This window comes from Acyrthosiphon pisum, chromosome X, assembly GCF_005508785.2.
Source record: "Acyrthosiphon pisum isolate AL4f chromosome X, pea_aphid_22Mar2018_4r6ur, whole genome shotgun sequence".
Classification (NCBI taxonomy): domain Eukaryota; kingdom Metazoa; phylum Arthropoda; class Insecta; order Hemiptera; family Aphididae; genus Acyrthosiphon; species Acyrthosiphon pisum.
Genome location: NC_042493.1, coordinates 34845863 through 34862806, shown reverse-complemented (window position 1 = coordinate 34862806; position 16944 = coordinate 34845863). Strand labels below are relative to the sequence as shown.

Here is a 16944-nt window from a genome sequence, read left to right as displayed (position 1 = left end):
TAGTTCCCCTACAAAATTATGAAACCAATGTTACTAAAATTCTAATATTATATAATTTTTTTATAAAATCAGAAGGATATATTTCTTGTTATTATTGCCAACGACAGTATCACGAGAACCTGAATGCGGGCTTACACTATACATCGTTCTCTACGTCTAGCCATAATGAGCATATTAAAATTAATTAGGTATAGGTTTATTTCCCGATTCATTTTAAAAATAAATTAAAATTAACTTCGTAGAACTGTATTTCAAAGGCTCAATCCGTTTTTTTTATAAATATTATGTCATAATATTGATATAAATCTAATATTACAAAAATACTAAAAAACAATAAAAATAAGTGTAAAAAAATGATATTTATCTAGAAATTTATCCAGATAAAATTATTGTTATATTTATCTTTATCTAGATAAATTACATTCATGTTATCTTTATTTTTATCTAGATAATATTTTGTTAAAATTATCTTATCTTATCTAGATAATTGTTTAGTTATCTATTCCCAGCACTAAATATACGTAATATATACGCAATACGAATACCTACTCAAGCCCCTCCACCCTTATATACACAACAACTGTAGTGCTATTGTGATTTATGATAGAAACTATCATATTGTTCTCACGGTAACAGTATCTTTGATTATTATACCTATATTTTAATTATATTTAATATACATTATTCAACTACCTATAACAGGGCGATCCACCCCGCGGCCCTCGAAATATTTTTTTTAGAAAAACATATAAATGAAGACATATAAATTATGTAGTAAATAAATTTAATAATTTTAAAGTGTTTATGAGTGTGATAGAAAAAAATAATAAATGTGATTGAAAAATTGGCTTCTTAAAAATAAATAACAATACCAATTACCTATCACATTTTAACTATTAAAATTCTAAATTCTATAAATATACTATTTAAGTTACCTAATCATAATAATTTGTAATGTGATAATTTGTGTATAGTATAATATATTTGTTATAAAATACAAAAACCATGATACTACAGCGATGTCTGCCTCTGTGGCATAGAGAAGAGGTGGTATTCAGAAAATACAGATATAAGAGAGTAGGTAATGAAATATTACAAATTTTGTAACCTAATTACTTCTTTTATTTATACAGTGGTCAGTGAGAATGGCGAACAATTATAAAATAGTGATTTTAAATAAATATATCACTTCGGAGTGATACTGTAAAAGAGGCAAAAGTCAACGAACGAAGTTCGAGCTTTAACATTTTGTGCAGTAAAAAAAATAATTTTAAAGTGTTTGATACTCAAAATCGTGTTCAATTATTATTATTGTACATTATTTTTTATTTCTATTACATATATGTATATCTGGACAGCTATTGGGTCTGATCTTATTTCTACAAATGTATTCATTTTTCCATAAACGTGCTGGTGGGCAATTTGGAAATGGGACATCCATGCAGCCTATTCTAGTACAGCAACCAGCATGTTTACACGAATCTTGTAAGCCATTTAATTTAACACATATACAATTTTTAATCTGAAAAAAATTGGATTTTATTATATTTTACTAAATATCGAGGGTACAGAAAGTTTAAGGCATTAACGTACTGTTAAGTCGTGCATTTTATTTCAATCAATATAGATATAATATATATTACCCAAATTATATAGGTATAGGTACATAAGCGTGCGAACACTCAACACATTATCGGCAGGGTCTTATATAATATAAGTATTTACATGTAATATTAAGTTCTGTAACAAGAGCTATTTGGGAGTGGCCAAATTGCAAAATGGTAATCATTTTTTTTTAACCATTTCCACTCTTACCATCATACTAATCACATGATCGTGTAATACTATACCACATTAAAAAAAAAAACTTTATATTATAATTTACAAATTTACAATTACCTATAAATTATGATACACTATTAATTTAGTAGCTTTATAGTACTATACTTACTACTCAGTTGTCACACTCCTTATTGTATACATATGCACAATTAGAGTTTGAGATTTTAGGGGGGCGGAAGGGGCTCAAGGCAAAATGTTTTCATATTTTCCTAAGGTGTATAAAATCTTAAGTTTTTTTTGTGGGGGATATAACGGTAAAGGGGGAGAGCTCTGCCTGATCCATAATTTTGTTTTATGACATTGAACTTACTTATAACACTTGTATTATTAATTTACATATTTATATAATTTATACAGTCAGTTATTTCAATCAATATATACCAACATTACACAACCACCAAATCCCCCCTTCTCTAGCTGCGCCACTACCCTAGCTATTACCATAACCATGCACGGCTGTTATATACACAGACAAGTGACAACAATGCATTTAAATAGTCGACAATGAATCTCGAATCACAAACCCAACTGTATGGTGTAAAAAATATTACTAGGTAACAAAAATTATATTTTATGTTTTATATTATGATATAATATTTTGAATAATATGCGCTTAATTACGTGTTTCACTAAATTATTTGTCATTTAAACTTATTTGTAGGCTCTTAATTTTTATAAACAAGGTAAACAAAAATGTCGACTCACTAATTTTCCAGTTCTTAAAACGAATTCTTTTCCGAACGGCGTCAATTCGAAATCGTCGCAATCGGCATTTACCGATGTGCAAAAATTGCCTCTGCAAGGTCTAAGTTTTTCACAACAATCGACACGGATCAAAGGGGTCGGTGCAACGGGTGATAAAGTACAACATTTGTGAAATTGCCCGGTTTTAGTTGTAGGCCTTGGATATTCACAATCTACTTTTCTGACCGGCTCTTGACACGTCTTATACGCAGTCTCCGGCTCCGGATAACATTTCTGATGATGTGTTGAATTAATTTAAAAATCGATTTAAAAAATCAAAAGCCTGGTTTTAAATTATTTTTATTGATGAATTTTTAAATATGATTATTGTATTACCTAATTGTATAACCTAACCTACGAAACGTGGTAAATATTTTTTTTCACAATATTGTTTTTAGATATACTAGGCGTTTGACAATTTATATATAATATTTTACAATACTACAATAGTAATTTCTTAATTAAAGGTTATTACTAGGTATTTAGTATTTGTAAATTACTGTATTATAATATAATATAATATATTAACAATTTTACCGGCTCTTGACACGTCTTAAATGAAGTATTTTGATCACACGTAGGCTCCATATGACAGTTCTGATGTTGTGGTAAATACATTTCAAGATAGATATAAAAAATAAAAATAAAAATTCTGGCTTTAAATTATTCTTATTGGTGCAATTTAAAATATTTCTATTAATAAGAAATAAAAATAATATATATATGTAACGGAAAATAATTTTTTTCAAAATATTATTTTTAGTCATGCTTGGCGTTTAACAACTTTTTATTAATATTATACAATAGTTAACTCTTAAGAGGCCGTCACACCCGCATGTGTTGTCTCCGTCTTACAAAATATGTACGACATACCAAAAACTGTTTTGCACGGGATTTATCCTTCTGTGTTTGTAGTAGTGGCTCCAAAATTTCATTTCTGAACATATAGGGTGGAAAATTATCTATGCAACAGCGTGCCCATGTTTTAGATAATATTATAAATACAATAAAAGTTATTTGCTTCTAAAAATATTGTTTTTTTCAGTTGCTTATAAAAAATGATTGGATAGTATGTTGTAGGAACATTTGTTAGACGGAGACAATACACAGCGGGTGTGACGGCCTCTTAAGAAACTCAAAAAACTATTTTGTGCGGGCCAACTTAACTCCCCCTGTATTTATAGTAGAATTACCAAAATTCCACAATGCATAGGGAAGAACTTTATTTGTGTCGTAGAGTTCTTATTATTTGGATTATTATACATTTGTTTAAGTATTTTTTATTTAATTATTAACAATTATTGGTTAGTGCTATAAAAAAAATGAAAACACTACGTACACGACATAGCTGCATTTTTTCCATATGTTTGGGAATTTTGGCAATTCTGCTATAAATACAGAGGGGTAAAGTTCTTCCGCGTAAAACAGTTTTTGGTACCTATGTTGTACATTTGTAAGATGGAGACAACCCATGCGGCAAATAGACAAATTATTTTTGGGGGGACTAAAGCCCCTCCTATAATATTTTCTAAAAATTATATATGCTCAGTACTAATTACTGACTTTTGAACTAGGGGAATTTTGCAGAAATGTAAGGGACTAAGTCCCCCCAAGCCCCCACCTATTTGCGCCAATGCGGGTGTGACACTTAATCCAACACTTTGTATGCTGGAAAATTATTTATCTCAAAATATTGTTTTTAGATATGCTTTGACAATTTATAAATAATATCATACAATCGTAATCTCCTAAGTCTTAATCAAAGGTTATTAATATTTGTAAACGACTATAATATTTAAAATTTTACCGGCTCTCGACATGTTTTCATCGGAGGTTTTTTTTCATATTCCGGCTCCTTATAACATACGTTCTGATATTGTGGTAAATCCATTTTAAGATCGATAAAAAAAAAATGAAAGTTTGGTTTTAAATTACTTTTATTGATACATTATTAAAACACGACTGTTGTATATTATATTATTTATGTATAAGAAATGAAATGTACCAATGGATTGTGGAAAAAAATTTATCTCAAAATATTGTTATTAACTATGCTTTGACAATTTATAGATAATATATTATATTATTATACAATAGTAATCTCCTAAGTCCTAATCAAGGGTTAGAACTGTATTCATATTTGTAAAAGACTATAATATTAAAACTTTACCGGCTCTTGATACGTCTTGGTTGAAGTATTTTGTTCGCACTCCGGCTCCTTATAACATACTTTCTGATATTGTGGTGAATCCATTTCAAGATCGATAGAAAAAAATAAAAATTTGGTTTTAAATTTTTTTATTGATAAATTTTCAAAACATGACTTGTTTATTATATTATTTATGTATAAGAAATGAAATGTACCTACGGATGGAGGAAAATAATTTTTCTCAAAATATTGTTTTTAGCTATGCTTTAAAAATTTATAAATAATATTATACAATAGTAATCTCCTAGGTCCTTATTAAAGGTTATTCTGTATTCATATTTGTAAATTACTAGGTATAATATTAAAATTTTACCGGCTCTTGATACGTCTTAATTGAAGTATTTTGATCGCATGCCGGCTCTGTATAACATTTCTGATATTGCGGTGAATCCATTTTAAGATCAATATAAAAAAAAAAAGTTTTTTTTTAAAATTATTTTTATTGATAAATTTTTAAAACATGACTGTTGTATATTATTATATTATTTATTTATAGGAAATTAAATATATCTACGTAACGTGGAAAATAATTCATCTCAAAATATTGTTTTTAGCCATGCTTTGATAATTTATAAATAATATTATACAAAAGTAATCTCTTGAATGTTTTAATCGAAGGTTATGATTAATATCTGTAAACAAAAAATGTCGTATTATCTATGTCGTATTATCTATTTCTATATCTATAGTACTATAAATAAAATGAAGTTGTTTTTTTTTGTTCGGGATAAATTCCGAAACTACTTATTAAATCGTCGCGTAATTTTTTTTAAAAAGTAAATAGGACATCATAGGTGTTTGGTGTTACGCATACATTTATTCCAATAAAGTTAATAAACAATTAGTTATTAATAATTAAAATAAACGTGTAAACTGTATACCTATTTGTATACATTATGCATATTGTGCAACACGGCAGCCTGTGGGTTCCCAGCTACCTGTAATCTGACCTTTTTTCTTTTGTGTGTGTTTTATTGGCGTGTAGATATGGGTATGGTCGAATTGCCTTATATTAGTCGAACTACACTTGGATTTAAAACAGGTAATGCTCGATCTGAACTCGAGTAAAAAGCAGGTATTGGTCGAACTATACTCAGGTTCAAAAAAGGTATTCCCACAAAAATATCATGCATTTGAAGTGGTTAAACATTTATAAAACACTCATTTCCCTTCACACTTACAGGCTTATGACTGACAATTATTTTAATTATTGGCGTAGTTAAAAATGATTTTTATACATACCATTGTCCATTATGTTATTATAATATTATATAGATACACATATATTAAATCATCAAATATTATAATTGTCATTAGTATAACTTTTTTTTTTAAAACTAATTTTGATAATTTTTGTAGTAATAATATATAATACAAGGTGTTTCTTTTATCATGAAACACTCATTATTTCAAAAACATTAATGATTTGAAAATATTTTTTTACATGGTTTCAAGCTGTTAAAAAAACAACGTTTTTATTAAAAAATCATATTTTTAATTATTTTTTATCCTTTTATTTTTTTAAAATTTTTTTTTACTTTTTTGAATTACAACATAGAGTTTTAATTTCATATTCCAAAGCAGAATATTTTTCAAAGTATTTTGATACATAAAAATCCAATTTAGGACGAGTAGATTATGAGTTATAAATATTTAAGTTTTGACAAGCGGAGTAGAGTACAAACATTTTGCGGGTAACCCCGTACCAATTCTATCCACCCATCTAAACTTTAAATACTTATAACTCATAAACTACTCGCCCTAAATTCGATTTTTATGAAATTAGAACTCTATGATGTCGTTCATTTTTTTTTAGTAAAAACGTTGTTTTCTAACAACTTGAAACTATGTACAAATTTCTTTTTAAAAACATTAATACTTTTTGAAATACCGTGTGTTTCATGATAAATAATCATACTGTATATATATTATTTTTTTATTTTTTTTTTAAACCGTCAAATATTATTTTAATAATAAACGTGAACGTCCATAGTGACCTTAAATTTTACCACCTTTTTTTACCCGAGTGCAGTTCGACCATTATCTTTTTTGAACCCAAGTGCAATTCGACCATTTCATTTTAGGTAAAAAGTGAAATTCGACTATCCCGGTAGAATTGTTTCAAGAAGTAAAATTCAACAAACTATCTATATGTTATGTATCAATCTATCTATATGTATATTAAATATAAATTTCCATTGGACACGGCATCACACGTGAACGTCTGGACTGAATTCGCTAATTCTTTTTTGTTGTGTTCGTAATTATCAGGAGAAGGTTCTTAACTCTCAAGTAAGATCATTCTAAGAAAGTCCACCGAAAAGTAGTAAATCTGAATGTATGTGCCATTTGTGCAATGAAAAAAGAAACTAAATAATAATATACCTATTTATTTTTAAGTTTTTAACATTTTACGCATGACGTGTGCACTGAATTTAAATAAACGAATTGAACAAAGTTTGAATCAGATAGAGTTGGTATATATTTTAACAAGAAACGAAGTGAACGGAATCAGCTATAATATATAATATAATATAATATATATATAATATATATACAATTAATGCGTTTTTGAGTCCTTGAACTTATAAGTTATAATATTGCCAATGTATTTCACAAAAAGTAACTTTTGCCCAGTAACACCGGGTTGGACAGCTAGCTAGTTATATTATAAATATATATATATATATGTCAAATTTAAATAAATATTTATAATGTGTATAACAAAATATTAAAACCTAACATTTTAAGTTAGTTTAAGATGATAATTTAATTCAATCAGTATAATGCATCTTTGTATCTGAAACCTTAAACTTAGCTAAATGGTTAGGAATTAGGTACTTATTCAGTTATTTTAACTTACATACGTCTCTTTTTATACAGTATTTCTAAATAAATTTAAATAGATGTAAGTATTATGTTTCAATATGACAATAATACAATATAATATTTATTTTTTTGTTACAATTATAATATGAATAAAGAAAATTAAACAATAATATTATTATAAGCATTATAATTACATATTTACATGTCTATATTATTTACTACTGTCTACAAACGATAATGTACAGCCGTATAGGTATTACTGTATTAGATTATAAGTATAGGCATAATTAGCGTTTGGGCTAAAGCCTTACTTTGATAATATTGAATACCTAAGCTTAAAGCAAAATGAAGGAAATAATTTGGAGGGGGCTATGGACATTTTATTTTATTTTATTTTATTGTTGTTATTTTATCATGGTAAAATTAATATATAATATGGGTATATTGACACCTTTGTACAGTAGATATCATCTATAAGCCATATAAGACTATATTATAACGACATCGTTTATCATGGCATACCTATTGGTAGTAAAGACTTGACGTCGAACGTTTCAGCGAAATTGACATGCATTAATAGGTCATTCAAATGGTGATTACGGGATACTGTAATAATGACGTAGGTACATTTACAAAACTATTTGTGAAAATTCCATTATAAAATCGGTAATAATCAAAACAACGTATTACATTTTTTCCACAGTCTTTTTATACAGTTAAAAATGATGTTCCTTAAAATATACATGGGTTATATGAATATGGTACATATATGGATACATATGGATTTCTTTATATATAAACAACACAATATGTATAATTTATAAAATATGTAGTATAATTAACTTTTTTTTAATTTTTGATTTATCACTTTTTGTTTATAATTACTATCGGCAACAATGACTTATTTTTAAACAGATTGATTGATCGAAGCTGGTAGACATAGTATTATGTGCTATTATTAACTCGTTGAAATACGTAGGGTATTAATAAAATAATAAAAATTCGTTAAAGGTGCAGTTTGCGGTGGTAAACCGCAAGGTTGTGCACAAGCGTAAAAACAGAAAATCGCAAACTTTGGAAGGATACCTATAACTTCCAAAACAATTGTTTCTGCCAATTTTTGTATTGCGTCATCGATATGACTCATTGAAATACCTGTTTCAAAAAAGAAAATTTAGAAAACGCGTGTTAACTAAAGTGAATTTGATTCTTTACATAAAATACCAATAATGTTATATAATTCTATATAGGTAGTTATAGTTTTTATTTTTAACACTCGACATCCACTTAAGAGATTACTATTGTATAATATTATTTATAAATTGTCAAAATATGGCTAAAACAAAATTTTGAGATAAATTTTTTTCAACGTTACGTAAGTATTTATTTCATTTCTTATAAATAAATAGTAAAATATTTACGAAACTCATCAGACCAAGTATAATATTACATTATTACCGTACGCAATACAGGTTTTACTAGCGTGCGTTTGAGTGGACATAGACAAATTTAAATCAATTTAGGTGATGTGATCGATTATTTTGCAAAAAATAAATAGACTGCTTGACTTAATACTATAGAAGTTTTTAATTAATAATTGTAAAAAACTTTCAATTTGTAATACATAAAATACCTTATTTAGATGTGTTATTATAATATTATATAGGTACCTAATTTTTTTTTATATTATGAAAATATATGATTTGGTTTTAAACCCGTCCTGATAAAATGTTCCAGCTATGGCCATGGTAGACACGACGCGAATGAACGACGCTAACCTGGAGACTCGATAACAAGTAATAGAGACGTCTGCACATTCGTCATTCTGAGTATTGCTAATATTTGCTGTCTTTACAACTGCCATCGTTTTGGATCCAGCACTGTTCTCCTTGGCGGTAAATATCAGGTTTTTAATAAAATAGGTAATCATCTAACTTTTTTTTATTCTCTACCGTTTCACTTGCCAACCTAAGTCGCGGCTTTCACAAGCATTGTTACATTTACGTGGATTTTTTGATAGAGTTGTTAAACTAACTTTCCATGATCCTGGTACAAAAAATTGTGGTATTATTCTAAACTTAAATTGTTTGTTTTTCTAACTTTGCTAAATGTAAGTACCTCCTAAGATTTTTTCATCGAAATACTGTAATAAGTCTTATGCTCCAATTGGATAATTTTTTTTTAAATACCTAATTCATCTCTTTGCAATCTACGAGGAGGATTTTTTGTATCAGAATCACGGAACGTTAGTTTAACATCTATCGAAAAATCCGCGCAAATTTAACAATGCTTGTGAAAGCCACGACTTGGGTTGGCAAGTGAAACGGTAGGGAATAAAAAAAAATTAGACGATTACCTTTTTTTTATTAGAAACCTGATATTTACCCCGAAGGCGAACAGTGCAAAACGACGGCAGTTGGCAAGACAGCAGATCTCAGAATACCAAAATAATGTGCAGACTGCAGACGGTCTCTATTACTTGTTACCGCGGCACTAGTTTAGCGTTGTTGGTTCGCGTTGCGTCAACCAAGACTGTAGCTGGAAAATATTTTCGGGAAGGGTTTAAAACCAAATCATATATTTTTATAACATAAACAATTTAGGCACCTACCTATATAATATTATAATAATACATCTAAATAAGGTTTTTTTTGTATATTACATGTGTTACAGTTGATACAGTTGTCTGTAACACATTATATCGGTGAATGGTGTTTAATACTTTCCTATGTAATGGATTTTATTTTATTTGAAGTACCATCAGCATCAGTTTTTTACAAGACACATTAAACATTTGATCATTTGATCATATTTTGGAAACCCTTGTATTATTATTTCATTATTCAATGTACGCTATGACCTCAAACGAACCGTGAACACATAAAAGGCGAGGGTCAATAATAATAATCATAAAAATGTTTCCAGTTGGTTGTATACAGCCGTTATTTGTTTGTTTTCGATGAAAAGAATTTATATAGTAGAATATTATGTAGGTACGATATATCTTAGGTACGGGCTCTCGTAGAGTGAATGCACCCACCCGGATACCTGTATATAGATGCACTCACGATGATGGGCTATACAATCAGCGTTGCGGTAGGTCGACCGGTTGTAAGGGTGATGATGAACACGGAGTAGCGGCGCGGGGTGACTGAGCACCGAATCGACAGAATATAATAAATTACACGTGAAGGAAATTAAGATTTTTTTAGGGTGAATACATTACTATAACGCTGAGTAAGAGCGTGCGCATGACTAAATAAGTTTTTTTTAAAAAAGGGTTAAGTGACAAAAAGATAAAAATAAATAAATTAAATCTCACCACAATGCTTTACTATGGGCGTGTGTTACATAGAATCTAAGTTTCTTCTTTGATATTATTAAACAACGTAGGTAGCAGGTACAGATATATTATAAAGGTATCAATACTACGTATTATATAAACAGTTCCAAATAAGAATGGGGCTGGGAAATCACGAAAAAAAAATCCCCTCACTAGTCCCGGTATAAGATATTGGATACCACATCCTATAATCGTCGTAGGTAGATAAATACATCATTAAGAGTGATTTCCATTTTTTAACATTGACAATAACTATGAATTTTATTTCTAATATTTAATTTATAAAATAATTCTTATTAAAAATTTATATTTAATTAAATGTAACTTACCAGTTAATCCCCAGTACCTACATTATACTACTGAGAATTTTTTTCTATCTACAGGGGCTAGTGCGCACCAAGAAATATGAGTGCTTACTACTAGATGCTATAATTGAATATGAACACTGTATTTATATTAAATGTAAATTGTTATTTGTGTAACAGCAAAATTGTTGGGCACCCCAGATCAGTCCCAGGAGTGGTTACAGAGAGGCCGCCCCCACTAGGCCCAAAACCCGTATTTCTAAATAGAAGACTTGAATTTGTGTTGTATAAATTGTTGTTTTGTATTTGTTATTGTAAGTTTTGTGAAAATTATAACTATTAGCCCCCCCCCCCCTCACAACCAAGTAACTGGAACCACCACTGATCAGTGCTTAGGATCTATGCCTGGTCCTAGCCGAAAGAACAATCAATTTAATAAGAATATAATAATATGAACTCAGAACAATAATAAGAATTATGTGATAGACGATCGTTTCGATTTCACACAATAATGATATAGTTACATCATTACGATGACGCCACACCCGGCTTTATAGTCTGGTGCTCAAATATAGGTAGGTACCTATACTTGGGGGTAATTGTAAATAGTAAGTCGTTTCAAATTTTTTAGATAAATTGTGGGTCGGGGATATTTTATACAAACGTAAATATTGCATCCTAGGTACCTACCTATATTTTGTATGGGTATGTGTAAATTGCAGAAAGATATTTTTTATTCATTCGTAAATTGGGTTTAATATGGATACTTTTGAAAAATAAATAGTTTTCGTCCATTTTTCCGATATAATTAAAAAATGCATTAAACTAGTAATTGAGTAACTGGTAAAAATGTCTATGAATTTATGAGAATCCCACACAATGTCTAAATAATTAATTATTTTTTGTTTTGTTTGCAATAACTGTTTCATTTTTTCTTATATTATATTATTTATGAATCTTTTTTCCATAATTTTTCAGCGTTTTGTTCTTTGACTTTTAAAACTAATATAAATCATGTACAAGTAAACATGTTTTTTTAAATGTTCTGAGACACAATGTGTGTAAGTTTAAAAATACCTTAGCCTAACCCTGTGTTTGGAAGAAACGGATTCCTGGGACAATTTATTTTTTAATAACGAGAAAATGAACTAGTACTTTTTATAAGGAAAAATAACAACATTTATAGTTCCTTTCTAGATACAATAATTTACACAGATATGTAAATAATTGAAATTAAGGTATTTTTTTTTTAAATGTGTACAATGTATATTGTCAATTAGTGATCGTTATCGAGTATCGACGTTAATCGTTACTTATTAGTCATTAGTCACTTTATTAATATTTCACATCAATTATAAGTTAAAATCTATATAGAAATAATACCTAAATAAAATATAATTATTTATATCTAAACAACAAGGCAGTTGACATAAGTCGGCCAACGATTTAATTTTGAATAAAATCTCAAAACTGATTTATAAAATTAAAGAAGTATGCTTATGAAAAAAAATAGATTAATGATTAAATAATAATTTTTATTTTATTTAAAATAAGAACTTGCTCATTTTCCAAAGGAACGAATTCTTTTTTTTTTGAAACAAGAAACGGAACAAATTGCGTTTTATAAGGAATTTACCAAAAACTGACCTAACCTACCTTTTGTGTCTATATGACAAACTATAGCGTTATAATGCAATGTTTAATTTTAATTTTTCATATTTTAATTGCCGTAAGAGTACCGAGTAGGCCAGATGACCACGGCATTTGCCGTGCGCCGCAATTTTGCCATTTTTAGTTAACCAAGTTCGAAATTAAAAGGTTGGTACCAAAGTCATATTTGGTACAAACATACTCGTCTGCAAGTATAAAATCGAAAAGATAATTTTAAGGTAGAAGAAACATAGTAAAAAAACCAACTTTTGGAAGTACAAAGTAAGCAATCGTCTGGTCTAAAGAAATGCTTTAAACATGATTTTTACCGCATACATCAACATTTAAAATAATATAAAAAAATTAATTTGTGTTATAACTTATAATATTTCTTAAATATTGTCAGTGATTATAATTATTTTACCTAGGTGAACATGTTGTTATAATTTGTAAGTGATAACAGTGTTTATAGATACGTATTCAGAAATTTGATGCTTTGATACTTATGTTTTTCCACTCACCACAATAAAAAATTATATTTTTTTCAAATAAAAATTTTTTTTTTATATTTAAAATTAAATTAAAGAAAAAACACAGTTTTCACTTAACTTATCATGATTATCGTGAATAACACAGTCTCTTAGACCATTATTGATATACTAGATTATAGAGTCGTGTTTAGTTGTTTGTTGTAATACCAACAACAAACCAATATTTAAAAATGCTTACTTGCAGGTTGATGACTATAAACTTTAATGTATTTAAGGAACCTAAAAAACATTTTTTTTTTTTTGGATTTTTCATAGAAATAAATTATTTCAAGAAAATACTTTTATACAATTTTAAATCCCTAGCAGTGTGTATAGCGTGATGTTATATAAATGTATTTTATTATTATTGACGAAGTTATCAAAACGTTGCCACACGACGACGATGAGCATCCGAAATAATTTATTGTACTGTCTCCCCCCACTGGCCACACCCCGTTAACGACATTCCAGTAAGTATCCCGTCTGATAATCTTTTACCGAAGCACCGACTAGCTACATTCCATATATAAATTAAAAAATATTATCTGAAATATAAGTAAGCACTTAAGAGTCGTTTTATATATTGGTAGTTTTGTAACCTGGACAAATAGCCTTCCGTCAAAATATAATAATATATTACACCATTGGTAGGTATTAGATCGATACCTACTGATTACTTTTTAAGTTTAAAAATGTACAATATACCTATATGTTTTCTTTAGTAGTTTATACTATAGAAGCTAATAAAATATTTTAAAAAAAATATATGATTTTGGACATTTTCCAAGTATTTAAAATATTGTGCGGCCGTGCGGGTATAGTGAGTAGTCGTTATAAAGTATAGACTATACCTAGTGCATGTGTTTGTGTGACTGTATTGCGTAAAATAATTATCAAAGCACTCCTGTAGATGCACACACATGCCATACAAATATACAATTGTAATGATATGCTCGCATATCATTATCAAAATAAACTAAAATATAACCGACTAATAAATAATGTCCAGATTGCCGCATGTAAAAAACGGACATCTCCAAAAAATCATCGTCTCCGACAAAAATAAACGATTCATATTAGTTATACGATCGTGAATTGCGAAATCAACATGTATTTGTAACGGTAAAATGTGGCCAATGTGGGGTGCATTGCTTTCTTAAATGCCCGTCAGAGAATAGGGATGGTCGTAAAAGGTCTACTCTAAAGAAAAAAACTACTTCCGGCAAAAACCTTTTGATAAATCCGTCTGCCGCTTTCTGGTCAGCCAAATAACCATGTCGTCCATTTAGTCAGTACATGAGTCATCTCAGTAACAACCTGCTGCCATAGTCCCATACCAAATCCTGCGATGTCAGGATATAACTTAATAAGATGTAGACAGTGTGGTTACTGTTGTTAATCTTTATTAATTAGTAGGATATAATATTATAGTAGGAGTAGAGTGTACTTTGAGTTATTTGAATTCAATGGTAAATCCACTCTGTAAAACGATTATGCCTATCATCATATAAATATATTTTAAGTATTAATTATTGAAGCAGGGCTTGTAAACGTTATAATAACGTTATGATTACAACGTTTTATTTGACAAAAAAACGATTGAAATTTTTAAGCGTAATTATAACAGAAAGCGATGATCAAAAATAATTAAATACCGCAAAACATAACATAAAGATTAACAAAATATATTATACATCATTAAATAAAACATAACGCAAAACGTAATTTATAGAATTTCATTAAACGAAAAATCAAAAACGAAATAATTTTAAATTTTAAAGTCCATTTATCTAAAAGTTATATTTGTTTCGTAGAAATATTTATTTCATGCGTAGGTACATTAGAATTGATTATATTATGCTCCGTATCCGGGCCATTACCTACCCGCATTAGTTATTATTAATACATTTAATAGGTATTAACACTAAACTAAATAGCAATAAACGCAAAACTTGTACAATGTTTTTATTCTAAATAACATAAAATTAGGATTTTTTTTCAAATGCAAGTCCCGTATTGATGTGAAACTTCTTTACAGAGGGTATAAAAAAAAGATTATCATAGTATATTATGTCCGTGATGTACCATGAATTCCACGGTAATGTATAATAATCTTTGTTGTATATTTGTATATTAACAGTAATATTAAATTAATTTCGTATTCACAGCAGGCATTTTTTATAGTAATTTATTCTACCATAAGTAATACAGTAGATATTAACTGCAAATACATAGACAATAGCATATTATAATCAATCTAAAATTAAAAAAAATAAAATATAATCATACCTTTATCAAAGTTTTAAATCTCCCAAAAATATTGATTTATTAAATAAAAGAAAATAACTAAAATCGTTATTCTTCATTTAATATCAAATTTCGTTAAAAAAATCGTGCTTACTTATAAATCTTTTCTATTATAAATTACTATAATAAATCCTTAAAGGAACATTGTATTAAATGTTCAAACTTGACCGACCAACATTTTTTTATATAGATATTTATAGAATTAAAAATATTGCGTAGTACTTGAAATTTTTCCTCTGCATGGCAAAGTTAATGAATCATATCTATATGTTTTTGGGTATTGCAGTAGACAAATTTATATTAGCATGTTACGCATTTTGTAAGAAATCTAATAAATTAAGATTATTATAGATTTATTTTTAATATAGCTAGGTATATTTTATTGTATTTCAATAATTTGCGTTTTTATAAGTATTACTGTATTAAGTATCAATTTATATGCTATTGCCTATCTATAGTTTTATACCTTATACTTTTAATATAATTAACTAGTATAATAATTTATAGTGATATACCTAGATATCCGTATAATAATAAGCTATAGAAGTATAGACCGTCACTGTTCAAAATTGTTTTTCGTACCTATGCACTGATTTATCATCCAATTCAAATTAAACACATCATTACAATGACCTACTCAATTTGACGAAGTGCATGTCTTCACTTTTATTTTTATACTATAGGTACATCAGAGCGGTTATCTAAATTTCTACATTTTTTTGTCGTTAACCTGTGTTTTACTTTTGTGTTTATATCTATTAAATGAATTAAAGAAGACAATAATTATTTAACACATTATTATTTATTATTTAAATATATTATAATAAAAATGAATTCTAACGTAAAATCCCTACCTACGGATTAAAAATATTTTGTTTTTCAAATAGCTATTAAAATAATATTACTATTGGGAAATCATAACTAGTTATAAAATATTGTATTTACATATATATTACCAATTGGTTCTTAAAATAAACTACAACAAATAAAGTAACTAATAATTTTGCAATTTTACTTCATAAACGTAAACTACGTATAAATTATTTAAAAAGTAATTTCGCTGCAGTAACTTGTAATTTAAGGTAAGTTTCTAACTCCTCAACACTTGGAATTAGATAGTTATACCTAAATTGTGAATTGAAAAACAGAATAATATTGTGCGTCTTACATAGAATTAAAATAAAA

The 16944-nt window shown here is 27.9% G+C and overlaps 1 protein-coding gene across 4 annotated transcripts; it reads right to left on the bottom strand.

The window, feature by feature from the left end:
- Positions 1-1285: 1285 nt before the first annotated feature.
- On the bottom strand, positions 1286-5271 carry LOC100574530 (keratin-associated protein 16-1-like). Of its 4 annotated transcripts, XM_003241900.3 has the most exons (6): positions 5109-5271; positions 4757-4819; positions 4394-4456; positions 3124-3183; positions 2548-2820; positions 1286-1522 (listed from the first exon to the last, which is right to left on the bottom strand). In XM_003241900.3, exons 1-6 carry the CDS (start codon positions 5187-5189, stop codon positions 1319-1321), a joined length of 744 nt encoding a protein of 247 aa, XP_003241948.1. In that variant the 5' UTR covers positions 5190-5271; the 3' UTR covers positions 1286-1318. The 4 variants fall into 4 exon arrangements, with proteins under 4 accessions (XP_003241948.1, XP_008179314.1, XP_008179312.1 ...); XM_008181092.2 differs by lacking the exon at positions 4394-4456; XM_008181090.2 differs by lacking the exon at positions 4757-4819.
- Between the last annotated feature and the right edge of the window lie 11673 nt (positions 5272-16944).

What these genes read in the sequence shown, in the direction of transcription:
- LOC100574530 (XM_003241900.3), bottom strand. Translation starts at nt 5,189, where the DNA reads ATGGATTCACCGCAATATCAGAAATGTTATACAGAGCCGGCATGCGAT. An exon ending in CCAAGACGTATCAAGAGCCG is followed by an intron (nt 4,457 to 4,756) that starts GTAAAGTTTTAA and finishes CCACAATATCAG; the next exon opens with AACGTATGTTATAAGGAGCC. An exon ending in TGAAAACATGTCGAGAGCCG is followed by an intron (nt 3,184 to 4,393) that starts GTAAAATTTTAA and finishes CCACAACATCAG; the next exon opens with AACTGTCATATGGAGCCTAC.